The sequence below is a fragment of the Panthera onca genome, chromosome E2 (genome assembly GCF_046562875.1).
Source record: "Panthera onca isolate mPanOnc1 chromosome E2, mPanOnc1 haplotype 2, whole genome shotgun sequence".
Taxonomy (NCBI): Eukaryota; Metazoa; Chordata; class Mammalia; order Carnivora; family Felidae; genus Panthera; species Panthera onca.
In genome coordinates, this window is record NC_138353.1 from 17,920,575 (window position 1) to 17,939,704 (window position 19,130).

The 19,130-nt window shown below is 55.4% G+C and overlaps 1 protein-coding gene and 1 pseudogene across 4 annotated transcripts in view; one reads left to right on the top strand and one right to left on the bottom strand.

The window, feature by feature from the left end:
- ATP4A (ATPase H+/K+ transporting subunit alpha) overlaps positions 1-16,627 on the top strand; it is a 95,981-nt gene extending 79,354 nt beyond the window's left edge. For all 4 annotated transcript variants that reach the window (XM_060651959.3, XM_060651958.3, XM_060651955.3 and 1 more), the window contains exons 3-23: positions 4,004-4,144; positions 4,231-4,290; positions 4,708-4,911; positions 6,064-6,177; positions 6,406-6,658; positions 6,910-7,178; positions 7,812-8,010; positions 8,397-8,506; positions 8,587-8,721; positions 9,197-9,389; positions 10,162-10,337; positions 11,497-11,633; positions 11,721-11,871; positions 11,965-12,133; positions 12,225-12,379; positions 13,494-13,617; positions 14,047-14,192; positions 15,479-15,612; positions 15,978-16,079; positions 16,171-16,262; positions 16,496-16,627. In XM_060651959.3, the coding sequence (XP_060507942.1) occupies positions 4,016-4,144; positions 4,231-4,290; positions 4,708-4,911; positions 6,064-6,177; positions 6,406-6,658; positions 6,910-7,178; positions 7,812-8,010; positions 8,397-8,506; positions 8,587-8,721; positions 9,197-9,389; positions 10,162-10,337; positions 11,497-11,633; positions 11,721-11,871; positions 11,965-12,133; positions 12,225-12,379; positions 13,494-13,617; positions 14,047-14,192; positions 15,479-15,612; positions 15,978-16,079; positions 16,171-16,262; positions 16,496-16,524 (3,081 nt within the window). In that variant the 5' untranslated portion in view covers positions 4,004-4,015 and the 3' untranslated portion in view covers positions 16,525-16,627. The remainder of the gene's footprint in view (positions 1-4,003; positions 4,145-4,230; positions 4,291-4,707; positions 4,912-6,063; positions 6,178-6,405; positions 6,659-6,909; positions 7,179-7,811; positions 8,011-8,396; positions 8,507-8,586; positions 8,722-9,196; positions 9,390-10,161; positions 10,338-11,496; positions 11,634-11,720; positions 11,872-11,964; positions 12,134-12,224; positions 12,380-13,493; positions 13,618-14,046; positions 14,193-15,478; positions 15,613-15,977; positions 16,080-16,170; positions 16,263-16,495) is intronic.
- Positions 16,356-16,422, bottom strand: LOC144614726 (U4 spliceosomal RNA; annotated as a pseudogene).
- Positions 16,628-19,130: the final 2,503 nt, after the last annotated feature.

Sequence of the window (19,130 nt, forward strand, 5' to 3'; positions counted from 1 at the left end):
CTAGAGGAAAAGACATCTGTGCCGGAGCACAAAAGACAAGTAGCTGAATGTGGGGAGGGGGTAGGGGGAGTGTTTCAGGTGGAGGAAGCTTCAGGTGCCAAGATGTTGAAATGACAATTTTGGTAAACAGAGGGGCTGCGTGGGCTGCATCCCAAAGCTTGACAGGGGAAGACATGTGGGAAGGAGGCGCAGCCAGGGGTCTGAGCCCATCAGGACTTGTAGGGTGATGAGTCCCTAAGAGTGTGTGTGGTCACGATTCAGGAGACCCCCTAAAACCCACTCCACATTCACCATCCATTTAAAAGTCTATCCTCTGCCCTCTCTTTCTCAGGGGAAAAAAAAAAATCACTTCTGACCATTAATTGTTCTTGAAGAAGTCTCCAGTGATCTGTGTGTTTCCGGCTCCAAGAAATCTTGCACCTACTGTGTTCAGTAGATGGTGTCACACTTACAACCTTCTTGTGAGACGTCTTTGCCCCCAAGTTGTGCCGGGAGGTGCCCACCAGACTGAGATAGACTCCACTCCGGGTCCCAACAGCACACCTCCTGCTTTACCCAGATCCTGCCTGTGGGCCACAGCCTGTGTCCCCCAGAGGCAGGGTCAGAGTCGTTTGGATGCACAATGAAAGAATAAATGCACGAGGAAAGACTCCCACAAGACGCAGACCTGGAGTGACGCCAGGGGCGGGGGGGCAGTGAAAGTATTTAACTGTGGACATGGCCAGACACTGAACAGTTGGAGTGGACAAGGCCGTGGGGCTGGGCCAGCAGCCTCTTTAAGTGGCCGGCTGCGGATGTGGTGGGGGGCTCAGGCGGTGACTGTGTTTTCATTACCGAATGCCAGCTGTGCCTGTGACAGCGTTTTGCGTGGAAAATAAAGAGATCATAGAATAGCCCTCTGGTCATTCCCTAAGCCTCTGGATATCCTCCAAATGTCTACCCCGGTCCAGATCACTTAAAGTCTCAAAAATGAGGCCCATCCTGCCACGACGCTCTGAGATGGGCGTGTATCACTGCTATGTTCCTGCTAAAAGCACATGATCTGAATCTAATCATGGGGAACCGTCGGCCAAGCCAAACTGAGGGAAATTCTACAAAATAATGGACTGATACTTTTCCGAAATGGCAAGGTCTGGAAAGACAAGGAAAGAGTGAAGAAATGTCACAGATTGGAGGGGACTGAGGAGACATGGCAACTAAAAATGTCAAGTGTGATCCCGGACCACGAAAAGGACATGAGAGGGAAAATAGGAAATTCACATACATTCCCTAGATTAGCTCATAATGTCATGTCAGTGTGAACGTCCTGCATCTGACCGTTGGACCACGGTCATGTAAGAGAGTGTCCATATTTGTGGGAGACACGTGCCTACATGTTCACGGATAAACAAGCATCCTGTCTCCAAGTTACTCTCAAGTGGTTCAGCCCAAGCTTAAAAAAAAAATCTATTCTCTCTCACTCTCACTCTCTCTGTGTGTCATCTATCATTCCTCTAGAAACCACCAACTGATAAGATCATTCAATTTAGCTGAAAGGTAGGCAGGTATTCATTTTCTCCCTGTAATGTGTGGGTCTGAAATATTTAAAAATAAAACATTGAAAAGGAACATAGTAAAACTAAGAAATGAAAATAAAGGGACAAATGGAACAGAGACTAGAGGAAGAGAGTCCCTGATTATGATAGAGGTCTGCACGTGTCGAGGGTCAGCCATCTGTTGCCAGTGATTGTGCCTTGGTCTCTCCACCTGTGACTTAGGTTGTGGTGGTCCTGAATCATATTTGCCCCAGGCTCTGGATGCTTTCGGAGGTAGGGGCCTGGTGGGCAGGGTGGAAGGGCTAGAGAGAGCAAGGGGAACCAAGGAATTCCCAGTGACTGAGACTTCCTGAGGGCCTGCCCAATACTCCGTTTTTGCTAATGAATATTCCACATCCAACAGTGTCTTCTGACCATCTACTGTGTGTCTGAGGACACTGTTCTGGGTGCTGTGTGTATAGCAGCAAACGCAACCAAGTCCCAGTCTTCCTTCTCGTGTGACAAGATCGACAGCAAACAAATGAGAATAAAATACAGTGTCAGGTTGGGACAAGGGGTGTGAGTAAAGCAGTGTCAAGGGCATGGAGCCTGATCAGGGTGAAATATTGGAAGGACTATCTGAAGAGATGATATTTGAACTGAGACCTGACGGCGAGAAAGAACCATGCAGATTTCTAAAGAAGAGAGCGTCAGGCAGAAGGACCTGCAAGTGCAAAGGCCCTGGGGCAGGAATGACCTTGGCCCGTACAAAGTGCAGCAAGAAGGCCAGTGCCTGTTGAACCGTAGTAGAAACTGAGCCAGGTGAGGTGAGCTAGGGCAAGATCTTGCAGGAATGACTTGAGAGTTTATTATGAGCGAGAAGGGAAACCCCTGGAGAGTTGTAAGCAGAGGAGCGACGTGACACAAAGTGCTTCACATGTGCGGTTCAGAGAGCTGAAGCCCCCCAGTGCAAGCAGACTCATTGTAAGGGCACTCAGTGTGACTTCACCCCACCAGTCTCCTCTCTGGGGGTCCCCTGTAGCAGGAGATGGGATGACCAGCTGGGTGGGTATGGGGAGGAGGTTGGGCTGCTCAACAGCTTAAACTTTCCCAGGTGACCTGCCTCAGGAGAAAAGGACGTCGCCAGAGCGATTATCTTATCAGATATACCCGTGCCTGGCCTGAGATACACGTCCGTGCTGTGAGGCCAAGCATGAGATATCAAGAACCTACCATTCCAGCAGTCCAGATCCTCACTGCTGCCCACAGGGGTGTCCACCCGGGGGACCTCAAACCTGGCACCAAAACCAAGATCGGGCCGGGATCCTTGGAGACGTCTTTTCCCCACTCTGTTCCTTGGTTTCCCCACGCGGGCAGGTTGGGGTGGAGATGGGAGCACCTGTAATGGCTACGGCTGGATGTGCGGGGCACCTCCGGGACCCCCTTGAACCTCTCCAGGCCTTGGTTTCCCCTGTGCACAACGGGAATGTTAATGCCGCCCGCACAGGGGTTTGTTGCAGGGACCCCCACGGTCACATGTGTGCAGGGCCTGGCTCACACTTGCCACCGACTGCTGATGTGAACTGAGGGCTTCTTCACTGGTGGTCCCATACGAGAGCCAGGCTCCAGGGTCAGACCTGGGCTGGAATCCTGCCCCTGGTACTTAGTCATCACAGCCTTAGACCAAGTCCTTAACCTCTCTGTGCCTTGGGTTCTTCATCTGTACAATGGCGGCCAATAAGAGAACATAACTTTATAGGGTGAGGAGCTAATGAAACATCCACACGAAGCACACTGGGCAGAGCCAGAACACGGGAAGTCCTCCCTAAATGACAGTTATTACGGCAACCGTTGTGAGCACACTCCCCCTCCAGGAGTCAGGCATGGGCAGCGTGGCCTGGAAGAGGACCCTGCAGCCAGCCTACCTGGTTCTGAGTCCTGACCCTTCCACGTCCGAGCTTGCGGACAACAGGCAAGTGACTTAACCATCCCGTGCCTCAGTTTCCCCATCTCTGTGGTAGGGAGAGGAAAGAATAGTACTCGTCTCAAAGGGATGTTGTGAGGTTACATTAGTTAATACAGGAAAGCCCTGAGCCCGGTGCTTGGCACGTGATGAACACCGTATGTTTGCTGTTCTTGTTGTTACGATGGACATCCTCAGTGGTCCCCTGATCTCAGTGGTAGGTTGAGATGGGTCTGGGCAGGTTGGGGCAGCTCAATAGGTAATACCTGAGCTGCTTAGGCCTGGAGGTCACCCCAAGGAGCCCCACAATCAGCTGTAATTGGGGCAGTCTTGCTCCACCTCCTCCCTCCCTGGGTATATCAGGACCAGTCCAGACCCTAGGCTCTGTCTCGGCAAAGGAGGGTGGCTGCACCAAGCACTATGGGGAAGGCAGTGAGTGGGGCCCGGAGTCAGGGGTCGGGAGGCTGGAGGCTGGAGGCAGGAGTTTCAGCGGGACCTGATGCTTCCCCGCTCCTCTCATCCCCAGGAGAATTACGAGATGTACTCAGTAGAGCTGGGTCCTGGCCCTGGTGGGGACATGGCAGCCAAGATGAGCAAGAAGAAGGCAGGCAGTAAAGGAGGCAAGAGGAAGGAGAAGCTGGAGAACATGAAGAAGGAGATGGAGATTGTGAGCAGGGGGCGAGGGGGCTGGGTGGGGGGCAGGAGTGCGGCCGGTGAGAGCTGGACAGTGACTGTCCTGCCCCCACCACGCAGAACGACCACCAGCTGTCAGTCGCGGAGCTGGAACAGAAATACCAGACCAGTGCGACCAAGGTGAGCTGGGCGCAGAGGGAGGGGTGTGCGCAGAGAAGGGGAGAGAGGGAGAGAGAGAGAGGAAGAAAAGGGAGAAATGCATTAGAGAGAAAGGGCCAAATAGAGAGAGGGATGGAGTAGGAGAAGCAGATAAAAAGAGGCAGAGAGGCAGAGACAGAGAGAGACAAAGAGGCAGATAAGAGAGAGAAGCAGAGCAGAGACAACAGGAAGAGAGAACCAGGCAGGAAAATTGAGAGAGACTCGGTGGAGGGCAGGGGGAAGGGGCAGGACAGAGGCAAGGATGACACAGAAACGAAGAGGCACAAGACAGAGGGGAGAAGAGGGGAAAGAGACAGACAGAAGAGCTACCCCCACCAAGGAGCGTGTGGTGAGACGAAAGCCCTTGGAAGCCACTGCGACCACCTGCCCTGTCCCCAGGGCCTGACTGCCAGCCTGGCCGCGGATCTGCTGCTGCGGGATGGGCCCAATGCCCTGCGGCCGCCGCGTGGTACCCCTGAGTATGTCAAGTTCGCCCGGCAGCTGGCCGGTGGTCTGCAGTGCCTCATGTGGGTGGCTGCTGCCATCTGTCTCATTGCCTTTGCCATCCAGGCCAGTGAGGGGGACCTCACCACCGACGACAATGTGAGTAGCAGCTGCTGTGGGCAGACGTGGGACACAGGGAACTGGAGGATAGAGAACATTGAGCATGGACTCAGGACGCGAGGGATACAGGATGGGGACACAGACTCGTGGAAATGCAGTTCCAAGACATAGGTCACGGGGGGCAAGAGGAGGGGGAGATGAATGATACTGGGATATGGGGCAGACCCGATGACACAGGTCACAGGGGACACAGAGAATGTATCTCAGATATGGAGGACACGGGTGGGGATGCAAAGACGTAGAAATACAATACTTAAGATATGCAACTTGGGAAACAGAAGACACGGGACAGACCAAGGGCACAAGGGACATGGGACTCAGACATGGGACACAGGGCATAGGGACATAGGGGACAGAAGACTCAGGACACAGTGCCTAGAGAGACATGAAGCAGACAAGGAAGCACAGAGAGAATATTGAAATGTGGGATAAGAGGACATTGGATATATGACAGGGGTCAGAACAAGAGACGTGGGAACTTAGGGACGTGTGGCATTGACAGGGATTTGAAAGTCATAGGACATGTGCCACCAGATGGGGACTTAGAGGTACACAGACATGGGGAGACTTTGGACATAGGGACTTGGAATTTGGAACATGATCGTGGAGTCCACAGAATATGAAGCATAAGATCGACAGCATACTAACATGGAAATGGGGACAGGAGGGTGCACTTTGGGGCACAGGGCACATAGAGGTGGCACACAGATTATGAAAACACAGAACACGAAACTTGTAACACAGGGACTATAGGGCATGAGAACATAAGGGGACAGAGGACAGCAGACATGTGGAATACAAGACTCAAAAGGACGCAGGAAAGGATGCATGGTGACACGGGGCACAAGTCGTAGGATATGGGGACATGGGGGATGTAGGGTTCAGGACCCAGAGAATATGGGATATAGGTACACGACACTGGGAATACAGAGAAGCTGAATGTGGGACGTGGAGAACACAGGGACAGGGAACACAGGCCACGGGGAACAGTGCATGTGGTGGCTAGTAGAGCAGGGAAAACCACAGGGGTGACCCCAAGAACACCGGGGGACAGGGAGCAGGCGGGTGCCCCCGCGCAGGGATCTTCCGGCCCCTTCTCGTCAGCCTGGCCCCCTTCCTGCCTCTACCCAGCTGTACCTGGCACTGGCCCTCATCGCCGTGGTCGTGGTCACCGGCTGCTTTGGCTACTACCAGGAGTTTAAGAGCACCAACATCATTGCCAGCTTCAAGAACCTCGTGCCCCAGGTGGGTCCCCATTCAGTTCCCTGTGTGCACTCGGGCGGGCGCAGGGAGGCTCCTGGCGTCTGTCTGTGTGGGCCTTCCCACCAGGCCCAACCTGCTCCCAGCCTGTAGCCTCCCACTCCGCCCATAGGTCCTCCACAGCTCCCTCTTTGCATCTCCCCGCCTTCCCCTGCACTCAGTGACCTCCACCCCCACCCCTGCCCACCTCAACCCTGTGCCCCTGCCCCACAGCAAGCAACTGTGATCCGAGATGGGGACAAGTTCCAGATCAATGCAGACCAGCTTGTGGTGGGCGACCTGGTGGAGATGAAAGGCGGGGACCGAGTGCCAGCGGACATCAGGATCCTCCAGGCCCAGGGCTGCAAGGTGGACAACTCCTCGCTGACTGGAGAGTCTGAGCCGCAGACCCGCTCGCCCGAATGTACACACGAGAGCCCCCTGGAGACCCGCAACATCGCCTTCTTCTCCACCATGTGCCTTGAAGGTCTGTGAGGCCCCTGCCCGCCCCCCCGCCCCCGGCTGACCACGCTGCCTCCACACTCCCCACGGCTGCCTCCACTCCCCTTCTTCTGCCATGTATGAAGCCCCCCTGCCTGCCCACCTCACGTGACCACCCCCTCTTCGGGGCGTCCTGCCCCTCTATCTCCCATGACTTCCCCTTCTGCAGTTCACATTGTGTGCACACCCCCATTGCCGCCCACCTGTCCCTGAGGCGCCCTCTTGGCCCCGCTGCAGGCACGGCACAGGGCCTGGTGGTGAACACAGGTGACCGCACCATCATTGGGCGCATTGCATCACTGGCATCGGGAGTAGAAAATGAGAAGACCCCCATCGCCATTGAAATCGAACATTTTGTGGACATCATCGCAGGCCTGGCCATCCTCTTCGGCGCCACATTTTTTGTGGTGGCCATGTGCATTGGCTACACCTTCCTGCGGGCCATGGTCTTCTTCATGGCCATTGTGGTAGCCTACGTGCCCGAGGGGCTGCTGGCCACTGTCACGGTGAGTTGGGGAGACAGAAAAGAGGTGCAGAGAGCTGAGAGGCTCGTCCATCTGCGTGTTCATTCATCCAGGATTGCCTCCATCGTCTCCCTATTTGTCCTACCACCCCCTCACTTCCCACCCACACACCTTCCCACCAACCATCCTCCCCACCCCCTGTCTCTCCATCTATCCATCCATTCAGCAAACACTCACCAACGCTAGTCTGGGCCATACCCTATACCAAACGCTGAGGACTCACAGATGAACAAGACGCATCCTTGACAGGAGGAGGCTGAGGTCCAGTGTGGGCAGCCCTCAACAGTTAGCACCCAGTCCAAGACCAGCCCCAGAGGAGGTTCAGAGGATGTCTGCTTTCTCAGTTTGGTTGTGTTGATAAGAGAACCTGCAGAACCTCAGCCTGGGCAGCTTAGAGAGGGGCCTAGTTATGTCTGTCTGGGCAGATTGGGGAGGTGTCCCAAGTGGAAGAAAGCACAGGCCGGAAAAAACAGGCAAGAAAAGCATGGGTTTTGCCGAGGAATGCTGTGTACACAGTATTGTGGCTGGGATGCAGGCTCCCCGTGCTGTGAGAGAAGGGAAGGACTAGAAGCAAGGATGGGGCCCCCTACCTGCGCTTCTCACCCCTTCTCCCAGGTCTGTCTGTCCCTGACAGCCAAGCGACTGGCCAGCAAGAACTGTGTCGTCAAGAACCTGGAAGCAGTGGAGACACTGGGTTCCACATCAGTGATCTGCTCTGACAAGACAGGGACCCTCACTCAGAACCGCATGACTGTGTCCCATCTCTGGTTTGACAACCACATCCACTCGGCTGACACTACGGAAGACCAGTCAGGTGTGGGGGTGGAACGAGACGGGGCTGGGGCAGGATCTGGTAGACGCTAGAGACCTGGAAGGGAGCTCTGAGGTTACTGAAGGGAGTCTGGGGAGGGATCTGCATTAATGGAGTGGGGCTCCATCCCGATCGGGACAAGAGTCTGTGAAGCTTTAGGTCTGCAAAGGGGCTTGGGATTGGGTCTCCTAGGAAACTCAGTACTGGGTCTGGAGAGAAGGCTCTGTCCTGGGGTATGAGGAGGGGTTTGGGTCCCACCCAGGTCTGGGAGGTGACCCTGTCCTGAATCTAGAGAGAGGGACTCGGTTCTGGTATGGGAGAGCGCTGCTCCGGGTCTGGGGCCCGCGAGGAGTCCCCTCGCGGCCCCAGCCTGGACGCCTGGTCTGCAGGGCAGACGTTTGACCAGTCCTCGGAGACGTGGCGGGCGCTATGCCGCGTGCTAACGCTGTGCAACCGCGCTGCCTTCAAGTCGGGCCAGGACGCGGTGCCGGTGCCCAAGGTGAGACCATAGGGTACTCCGGGGGATCCCGGGAGCCTGGTGCAGCCAGGCTCGCCCCTGACACCCGCCGCCGCTTCCAGCGCATCGTGATCGGGGACGCGTCCGAGACTGCGCTGCTCAAGTTCTCGGAGCTGACCCTAGGCAACGCCATGGGCTACCGTGAGCGCTTCCCCAAAGTCTGCGAGATCCCCTTCAACTCCACCAACAAGTTCCAGGTGTGCGCCCGGTCCCGCCCAGACCCCCTCCCACAGGGAGGACCCCGCCCATCTCAGGCCCCACCCACACTCGGGGCTGGCCTACCGCAGGGTTTCTCTCTTAGTTCCCTCCCCCTTCCTAGCCAAGCCCCGCCCACAACCACTTCTCCCCCTCCCCCCCCCCCCCCCCCAGCCCCTTAGCTGGGGGCTCACCGTCGGCTCTCAGGCCTTCCGTGGGGGTAGCTCGCAGTCCAAATTCCGTCCCAGACCAACTCCGACCCTAATTCTATCCATTCTCTGCGCTCAGGCTCCTTACTGCGTCCCTAACCCTCAGCCTCTACGAAAGACCTGTCCGGCACGCTAGCCCCTCACCCCCAGCCAAGCTGCACCCTCCAAAGTTTCCTCCGGCTGCGCCCCAGCGCGGTCAACCCCGCCGTTCTCCCAAGTCCCGCCCCCTTGTCCTGGTCCTTAACGCCGTCCCCTTCCTTGCCCGAAGCTGTCCATCCACACACTGGAGGACCCGCGGGACCCCCGGCACGTGCTGGTGATGAAGGGCGCCCCTGAGCGCGTGTTGGAACGCTGTAGCTCCATCCTCATCAAGGGCCAGGAGCTGCCGCTGGACGAGCAGTGGCGGGAGGCTTTCCAGACTGCCTACCTTAGCCTGGGAGGCCTGGGTGAACGCGTGCTTGGTGAGACCCCCAGGGCTCGGTGAGACCCCCACAGTAGATGGTAAACCAATCTGTGAGGAGGAGCTAGCACAGACCCTGCCCAATCTTCCCTGCCCAACCTTCCCCGCCCAGCCCTGACCATGACCTTTCCCATCCCTGGCTCACAGCTGACCTGCCCAAGTGCACACATTCATCTTTGACTTTCCCTGTCTCAGTCCTGACCCTTGTCCATCCTCAGTTTCTGTCTTGACCCAGCTCCTTCCCACCTGTCCTCCCTGGGACCTTCCCATTCCTGACCTGACATCCCTGGATTTTTCCCAGCTCTTGCCCCAACATTGACCTGCTTTCGCATCCACCTGTCAGTGTCCTCCTCTTGACCCTTTGACCTCCAATCCTTGCCTCAACTCAAGACTCCCCAATCCTTGTCCTGACCTCTGATCTCCCTCAACATTTTGTCCCGATTCCTAAATTTCCCTAACCCCTGCCTCAACCCTGGAAGACACAAACCTGTGGTTCAATCCTGGATCGTTTATCTTACTTGTGTGGGACCGCTGGCAAGAAATGCCCCTCTCTAGGCCTCAGTTTCCTTATCTGCAACATAAGCATGCTAACAGTCTCACAGGTTGGTTGTAATAATAGACTCACATCATGTGAATGAAGTATTCAGCCATCTGATGATGGTCAGGCATCTGTAGGTGCTTGGTACAAGGGGCCTTGTTATTTTACTCATCACCTGGCTTTGCTAGAGAAGGGCTTCCTGGACCCCTCTCTGACTCCCCTGTTTTCTGGTCAGGATTCTGCCAGCTCTACCTGAGTGAGAAGGACTACCCTCCCGGCTACGCCTTCGATGTGGAGGCCATGAACTTTCCAACTAGTGGCCTGTGCTTTGCGGGACTTGTATCCATGATAGATCCTCCCCGGGCCACCGTCCCTGATGCTGTGCTCAAGTGCCGCACAGCAGGCATCCGGGTATGCAACCAGGAAGGGGAGCAGGCAGGGGTGAGAACAGAAGTTAGCAGTATTTGGGGGTGACAAACCCTGTGACAGAGAACTACCTGAAAGTGGTTTGAACCAAAAAAAGAATATATTGATTCATGAAACTGAAAAGTTCTGGGGAATGAAGCTTCAGGTATAGCTGGATCTAGGAGTTCAGTGTCATTAGGAATTTGCCTTTCTCCATGTCTTGGTTCTACTTCTCTCTCTGATGGCTTTATTCTCAAGCAGTCCCTGCATTTTGGTCGACAAAGATGACCACCCCCCAGCAGCTCCAACCGACATCCCACCTGTTTAGCCACCCCACAGAAAAAGAGTGCCTCTTTTGCTGTTGTCCCGGATTGGGTCACATGTTCCTCCCTGAACCAGTCACTGTGGCTAGGGGTGGGATGCCTCGGTTGGCTAGGTCTGGGGTTACTTGCCCATTCTTGGCTAGAGACCTCACTTCAACTCTGGGGGTGGGGGATGGTTCCTGAAAGACAAATCAAGAGTTGGGGAGCCAAGACTGAGCAAGCGACAGCCATGTCCTTCTCATGGTCTCTAAGACCCAGTCCCTAGAAGAGCTTGGCCCTGTTACCTTTCTAAGCTTATTGCTTAGCCACCCCCCTGCCTCACTTCTTTGTTTATTGCTTTCCAGTCATGCTGGTCTTCCCTCTACTCCTCCAACAGTTCAGGCATGTTCGCACCCCAGGGTCTTTGCATTGCCTGTTCCTGCTGTCACGAACACTCTTCCCTCAGTTTTACATGTGGCCAATTCTCTCACCCCTTTCAGACCTCTGCTCAGATGTCACTTTCTCAATGAGGCTTTCCCTGGACACACTTAAAATTGACACCACTTTTTCCATCCAACATTTGCCATTCCCTTTACCCAGGTTAATTTTTCCCCTCTCCTAATATGCTGTATCATTCATTCCTTTACTTTGTTTATTTTCTGTCTCCCACACTAGAGTGCCAACTCCACAAGAACAGAGATTTTTGTCTGTCTGCTTTGTCCCTGACATTTTCCAGGCACACAGCAGGTGGTCACGACTGGTTGAATAAGTGAATGAGTGTATCAGTAGATGTCCACCAGGGAGGATGAGGAGAGTGGGCTGATCTGAAGGCAACAAGGGTCTGATGGTCCCCTCCCCAACAGGTGATCATGGTGACAGGTGACCACCCCATCACAGCCAAGGCCATTGCAGCCAGTGTGGGTATCATTTCAGAAGGCAGCGAGACAGTGGAGGACATCGCTGCCCGCCTCCGCGTGCCTCTGGACCAAGTTAATAAGAAGTAAGCCCCTTCTGCCCACCCCCCATGGTTCTCTCCACACCCCAGGCAGACTGAGGCCCTGGTGATGCCTTCCTACCTCCTTCCCAGGGATGCCCGTGCCTGCGTCATCAATGGCATGCAGCTGAAGGACATGGACCCGTCTGAGCTGGTGGAGGCACTGCGTACTCACCCCGAGATGGTGTTTGCTCGCACCAGTCCCCAGCAGAAGCTGGTGATTGTGGAGAGCTGCCAGCGACTGGTACGACTCTGCCGAGGAAGGCGGCCCATGGGCTGGGCTGGCCCTGGGTTGGCCTCTCACTGACCACCCCTTACCCGCACCCACTCCCTGCAGGGCGCAATCGTGGCTGTGACAGGGGATGGCGTGAACGACTCCCCAGCCCTGAAGAAGGCAGACATCGGCGTGGCCATGGGCATTGCTGGCTCGGATGCTGCCAAAAATGCGGCTGACATGATCCTGCTGGATGACAACTTTGCCTCCATTGTGACGGGCGTGGAGCAGGGTCCGAGCTGGGCTGGAGACTGGGGGAGGCAGTGTGGGCACAGGAGGAACTGGGCAGCGAGGAGTCTGAGATGTCTTCTGTAACCCCACAGGCCGGCTGATCTTTGATAACCTGAAAAAGTCCATCGCCTACACATTGACCAAGAACATTCCAGAGCTGACGCCGTACCTCATTTACATTACTGTCAGTGTGCCCCTGCCCCTCGGCTGCATCACTATCCTCTTCATAGAACTCTGCACTGACATCGTGAGTCTACAGCCCCAACGCTCCCACCCGTGCAGTGCCCACGGACAGACACTCTTGGACACAACGATACAGACGTGTGTACAAAGACAGGCAGATGCGGATATGCAGGCAGGCAGATAGGTAGTCCCAGACAGAACTACAGACGTGGACACACAGGTGGGCACTCAGGCATAGACACGTGGACTCAGACGTTAACACACATATCTGGTGAAAGTTGGATCACAGACAGACACCCTTCAACAGCCTTGACAGATAAACACTGTCAGGCCCCAAGGCAGACAGACAGAAAAAGAACCACAGATACAGGGATGTATGCAGCCAGATGCATGGCCACGTTGACTTATTTATTCAACAGCACTTGCCTAAGTGCCTTCTTTGGGCCAGACACGCGTTAATTAATTTTGTCCTCACAAACGCTCAGTGGGATGGGCTTTATTTATTATCCCCATTTTACCGATGAGCTAACTGAGGCATAGACAGGTCGAGTGGTTTGTCCCAGGTCACACAGCTAATAAGTGGCACACTGGGATTCGAGCCCAGGTAGTCAGGTGCCCCAGGGACTCTGCTCTTGATCAGTATACTCTGCTGCCATTCTGCAGTGATGGACAGATGGCGTGGGGGATAGGGAGGAGGACACAGGGACACAGAGACAGAAGAGATGCAGAGATAGTGACAAGGAGAGATAGGAACACAGGGATACAAAAGCAGAGACAGTCACAGAGAAAGAGACCAGAGACAGGGACAAAGAAACAGTAAGGGGGAGAGAGAGAGGGAGAGAGAAGGTGGGGGAGGGAGAGAGAGAGTGAACAAGAACATGCAATAGTGGAGGTAAATCCAGATGTTCTGATGGAGGTGGATATCAGGTCAGATGTGGCACGGATGTGGACCGGACAAGACAACACACCTTTGTTGGAGGGATGGACCAAACATTGCTCTGTTGGATGGACTGGCTGATCCGTGCTGTCTAGGCAGGTCTGCCTGTGTGGTCACCTGCCTCGTAACCTCAGTCCTATCTCTGTCCGCTGGCAGGAGGTGGGGTGGAGGGGGACCCTAACAGGTAGGGGACAGGGGCTCAGGCCAACCCTTAACCCCAGTTCCCTCTGCTCCTGGCCAGTTCCCATCTGTGTCTCTGGCATATGAGAAGGCAGAGAGTGACATCATGCATCTGCGTCCCCGGAACCCAAAGCGCGACAGATTGGTCAACGAGCCCCTGGCTGCCTACTCCTACTTCCAGATCGGTGAGCGCCTGTGGGGCCAGGGAGCCCGGGGCTCCCTGCGGGGCTGCCCACCTGCCTTGGAGTCTCTAGCTGGGGCTCTGGCTTGTTCTAGATCCTGGGGTCTGGATTCGATCCTGGGTCTCTGTTGTTCTCTGAGTCTGTGTCTGCCGTGATCCCTCCCTGTGTCCCTTCTCTGTCTCTGGCCCTGCTCTACATGACCCTGTCTCTGGGTGTGTGTCTCTGTCTCTCTCTGTGCCTCGTCTCTTATGTCCCTATTGATCTCTCTTGGGATCCTTGTCTTTGTGTCTCTCCATGTCTGTCACTGTCTGTGTCCCTGTGTTTGTGTCTCTGTTCCTCTCTGTGTCCCTACCTTTCAACGTCCTTGTCTCTCTCCATGTCTCTGTCTGTGTCTCATCCCTGTCTCCCTGTGTCTCTTTGCATCTCCCCCAGGTGCCATCCAATCATTTGCCGGCTTCACTGACTACTTTACGGCCATGGCCCAGGAGGGCTGGTTCCCATTGCTGTGTGTGGGGCTGCGGCCATACTGGGAGAATCACCACCTACAGGATCTGCAGGACAGCTATGGCCAGGAGTGGGTGAGCCCTCGCCCCACCCCATCCCATGTCGCCTTCATTTCCGGTGCCACCTACCTTGTGGGTGGGCCCACACTCAATCCTCCACGTGTGATTGAGCTCAGGCAGAGCATCCCAGACTCTCTGCCAGTTCTGGGTCCTTTCCCACCACTGTCTTGAGCTCCAAACTCCTGCCGCTGATGGTCACAGCTGCAGATGTCCCCTCCCTGCCCTCCAGTAGCACGTCATCTCTGGTGTGGAGCCGGGCCCCTATTCTGTTATTGTCACTGCAGTATCACGTACACAGAGTGTTTGCACGTGTGGCGGGCTTTAATGAAGGTTTGGAGCCCGGAGAGGCTCGATTCGGTTAGCAGGTGTGTTTAGTGTGCCCTGCGGTGTTAGAGGTCAGGATATTCCCCTTAAACATTTGCCATCACGGTTAAGAATGCAGACCTTGGAACCAGACTGCCTGGATTCATGGTTTGCCACAATTCCTCACATGCTGTGTGACACGGGGCAAGTTGCTTTGCCTCTCTGTGCCTCAGTCTTCCCATCTGTAAGTGGAGATAATACTAATATCTACTTCAGGGACTTCACAGCGTGGTCCTCAGGCCGACAGCATCCCCTGGGAGCTTGTCTGAAATGCAAATTCTCAGTCCACACCCCAGGCCTGGAAGGCTGTCATAACCAGCCTTTCTGAGGATTCAGAAATGCTGAAGTGTGAGCACCACCAGTCTCCCTCCTACGCTTACCGGGGGGGATTAAGTGAGATATACATGTGAGACGCGTGGTACCTGAAGCAGAGTTAGCGTTCCTGACACAATTAGCTGGTATTATGAATAGTTACACTGAAGAAATGGTCTGAAGAGTGGTTGCCCCTTTTAAACGGGGCACGTGCTCTCTTCCCCATAGGCTCTTCTGGCCTACTTCACTCATTTTTGCCATCTGCCTGGGCACTGGAGTCACCGGACGTTGCAAATTCTGCCCTAGGAGCCCGATTCCCTTTTCCCAGGGGCCTTCTTGTGGGTGTCCGGAAGGTTCTACATCCCTCCTTCCATCATGAAAGCAATTGCCTGACCTACCGCGTGCCCAGGTGTTGCCATCCAGGCTTGCGAGACCAAGATGTCTAGGCCCCACATTCTTTGGTCCTGCAAACCTGGCAGATCGGGATCCGTCCTCTCCCCCGCTCCAGCCTCTGACGTAAGGGAAAGAGCAGTCAGGGGTTCACGGTCCCAGGCCCTGACTGCCTGGCTGACTGCAGAGCCTCTCCATCTGGGCTCAGGATGCTTTTGCTCCCCTCTGGCCCACAGACGTTCGGGCAGCGCCTGTACCAGCAGTACACCTGCTACACCGTGTTCTTCATCAGCATCGAGATGTGCCAGATCGCTGATGTCCTCATCCGCAAGACACGCCGCCTCTCTGCCTTCCAGCAGGGCTTCTTCAGGTGTCCCCGGCCGGCCGCGCCCCTGCCCCGCCCTACCCTCCGAGCCCTGGCTCCAGCTCCCACCAGATCCTGACTAGGGCTCACTGCAGCCAGCAGACGCCAGCACCAATTTGCGCATGTGCGGAAATTGCGCAGGTGCTACTATTCCTTATCTATAGTTGGCTCCCACCACCTGCCTCTCACCCGGCCCCTCTGCTTTCCTCAGCCAAAGGGGAGATGGGACAGGGCCAGCGTCCACTGTTGGAACATCTCCAGCTGACGTCCTTTGACCCTGCAGTGCCCTGCTTTCCGTCTGGTCCCCAGCTCCCCATGGCCTTTGTTCTGAACCTGCCATTCTGAGCCCGTCCCCTCCCGCCCACCCGCAGGAACAGGATCCTGGTGATTGCCATCGTGTTCCAGGTCTGCATCGGCTGCTTCCTGTGCTACTGCCCCGGAATGCCCAACATCTTCAACTTCATGCCCATTCGGTGAGGGGCTGTGAGCTGTGAGTGGAGTGATGGGCACAGGGACACAGACTTGAGGGTAGCCCTCACCTCGCCATCCCGCCTGTGCCTTCAGGTACCAGTGGTGGCTGGTCCCCATGCCCTTTGGCCTCCTCATCTTCGTCTATGATGAGATCCGGAAACTTGGAGTTCGCTGTTGCCCAGGGAGTGAGTGTGGAGACTGGGGGCCAGGGGGTGGGGGGCTGGAACATTCTCACAACAGCTGCTCTGATCTTTGACCTCCAAACCCTTGACCCTCCGTATCAATCAGCAATAATCACGCCTTGGATAAACCTTACTGGCTACGATACCGCCACTGAGCAAAGCTTGACCCTCCGTATCAAACCTCCACTGATCCATACCTCTGAGCACCTCCCTGTTTTCCTTTCTCTCTCTCCCAGGCTGGTGGGATCAGGAGCTCTACTATTAGAGGGACCGTGGCCTTCAAGCCATCCTCGCATCCCCCACAGCAGAGGTGGGGGGCACGGGACCCTTTGGGCAGCCACCGGAACATCAAGCAATCAAGAGCCCTAGCACCACCTGTGTCTGCTCCTGCAGCCCACGGCACCCCAACTTTGCGGGACATCCCCACTCCCCTTCCCCATCCGCGGAGAGCTTCCCCCCCGTGGCAGAGCAGTCCTTGGGCCCAGTCCTCTGAGGGGGTGGGGGCTTCAGGAGGGAGTGGGAGCTTGCGGCTCCTGTGAAGTGGGGCCGTCCTTAGCACGCCAGGCTGGCAAGAGGGCTGCCTGGGGCTCTTCTTCCAACACACTTGTGCTGCGTGATAGTAATAAACCAGCTCACATTGACTATGCTTTTATTTTGTGCTGGGCACTGTCCTAAGTGTTTTTCATGATCCCCTTTGACCTCCCACAAGCCTATAACTCAGCAGCTATTTATTTGTTCAGGTCTGTATCTCCAGTTCCTAGGACACAGCCTAGTGTGTAGTAGGTAGTCACTAAACATTCCTGGGGGAAATGAATTCCCATTCCTTTGTCTAGAGTGACAGCATTTACAGGCGAGCTGGACATGACCACAGACAGGCACCCTCAGGAGTGATGCCTTTGCCCCTCCGCTAGCCTAGACACCACCTCTGGTCTCTCTCCTCAGCCTCCATTCTCGTTCTCCCCTCGGCACCTTGACAGAATGTGTCAACATCTTTTCCACCTCAAGCAGCACCGTTCCACAGCCGCCTCTCCCTTCACAGGGGTCTCCACTCCGGTTCCACTTGCTCACTCCTCTGCTGCTGCAGTGGGACTGACTCTGGAGGCTAAAGTCACAGGTCCCGTCCTCACATGCCTCTCCCCTGAAAAGTTCACTCTCCAACTGCTCGACACTGCCTTGACATCCGCCCCTCCACCCCGTCCCCTTCCTCACCTCTCTTCCTGGTTCTTTAGTAGGAGTCTCTCTGGCAGGACCCCAGGCTTCTCCTCTTCACCACAGCCCCCACTCCGCTGCCCCCATGGCCTGTTCTATCTGCAGTGGCTTCCACATCTGTCTCTGGTTCTCCCACTCCACATGGCCCAGCGATCCTACAAACACGTCCCATCAGTGAGCCCTGGACTCCCTGCCCTTCCCTGGCCTAGAATTCTCCATGGTTCCTCCCTGTCCCTGCTGGCTTCCAGCCTCACAAGCCGCCTGGATCTTATTCCAATCAATTCTCGTTTCACTGGAAAGCCAGGCCTGCTCTCTGACCTCAAGGCCTTTGCACAGGCTTTGCCACCTGCTTTCTTCCCCTCGCCCCATTCGCTCATCCTTCAGTTCTCAGCTCACATCTCTCTTCCAGGGAACCCATCCTGTCCCCCAGGTTGGGCCCCCCAGCACCGCCCTGATCTAGCCTGTGCTCCCTCCATTTCAGCCCAACCGTTCTGGTCTCCCCGAGCCCCATAAAAGCTGGGATTATCCACAGATAGTTGGCCACCTACAGTGGCCCTGGATCAGAGTCTCTGCTCAGCAAATAGTTGTTGAATAGTCATTTCTGCAACTTTCACTCGTCCCCATACATGTCAAAGGCTAGGTGGGGCATGGGATGGAGGTGTGGGAGAGAGATGCTGTCCAAGATCTACCCAGCTGGGCTAGGAGTGCCCATATACTCTGTGACCAATCAGTCACTCCCCACCCCTCCAAGACACCTGTGGACAGTCTAGACTAGGGACAATGAAGAGGTGGCAGGGCTAGGTGGTGGTTTCCCCACCTGAGGGTAAATGCTCCCTCTGAACACATCAAGACTCCTAGCACAGCTGTGCTTAGTGCTTTCCTAAGCCCAGGGTTAAGCAACATTATGGCAGGACCTTGACAGCCTGGAGGGAAGAGACTGCCTAGGGGGCACTTACCCTATCCTAGGCCTTGGGAGATCCCTGTGGGAATACCAGCGCTGAGGAGCACCTTCCTGGGCGGGCAGGATTTGCATCAAGGTGGAACACAAACATGACATTAAAGCCTTGCTTCTGACACATCCCCTCTGGGATGGGGAGGGAACGGGGCAGGCGGCTGGCCACTAGAACAGGGAAGGCCTGGGGTGGTGCTGGGGGAAATGGAGAGCACGTGAACTTGACCGGTTGACCTGTGAGCTGGGAGTCTTCTCACCCCCCACAGTCCTTGAAATGTGCATTCTCTTCCACCACCCCACCCCACATGCTACCCCAAGGATATAACCTTGACACTGATGTGGTTTTAGATAATATGTGACTGAATCCAGTTAAAACCTCTATATATAAACTTTTGGGATTTGGCAGGTGGGTGCAGAGATCCAGTCATCCTGCAGCCACCAGATAAGCCTTGTATGTTTAAGTTCTGTTATTAAACTTGCCACCGACCAACTGGAGTGGCTGCCTCTTTCTTCTCTGCCCTCTGAATAATGAGGCTGGTCTCCGACTACACCTGAGAAGTTCCCAAAGAATTTGTGAAACCAGAGGTAGGGAGGGCAGCATCCAGGACGATGCCCAAGTTGGGCTCAGCTGCTGTGCTAGTTGGCTGCAGTGGTCTCTGTACTCCATACTAAGAAGACTCCAGCCAGGATTTGATCTGAGGGCTACAGAA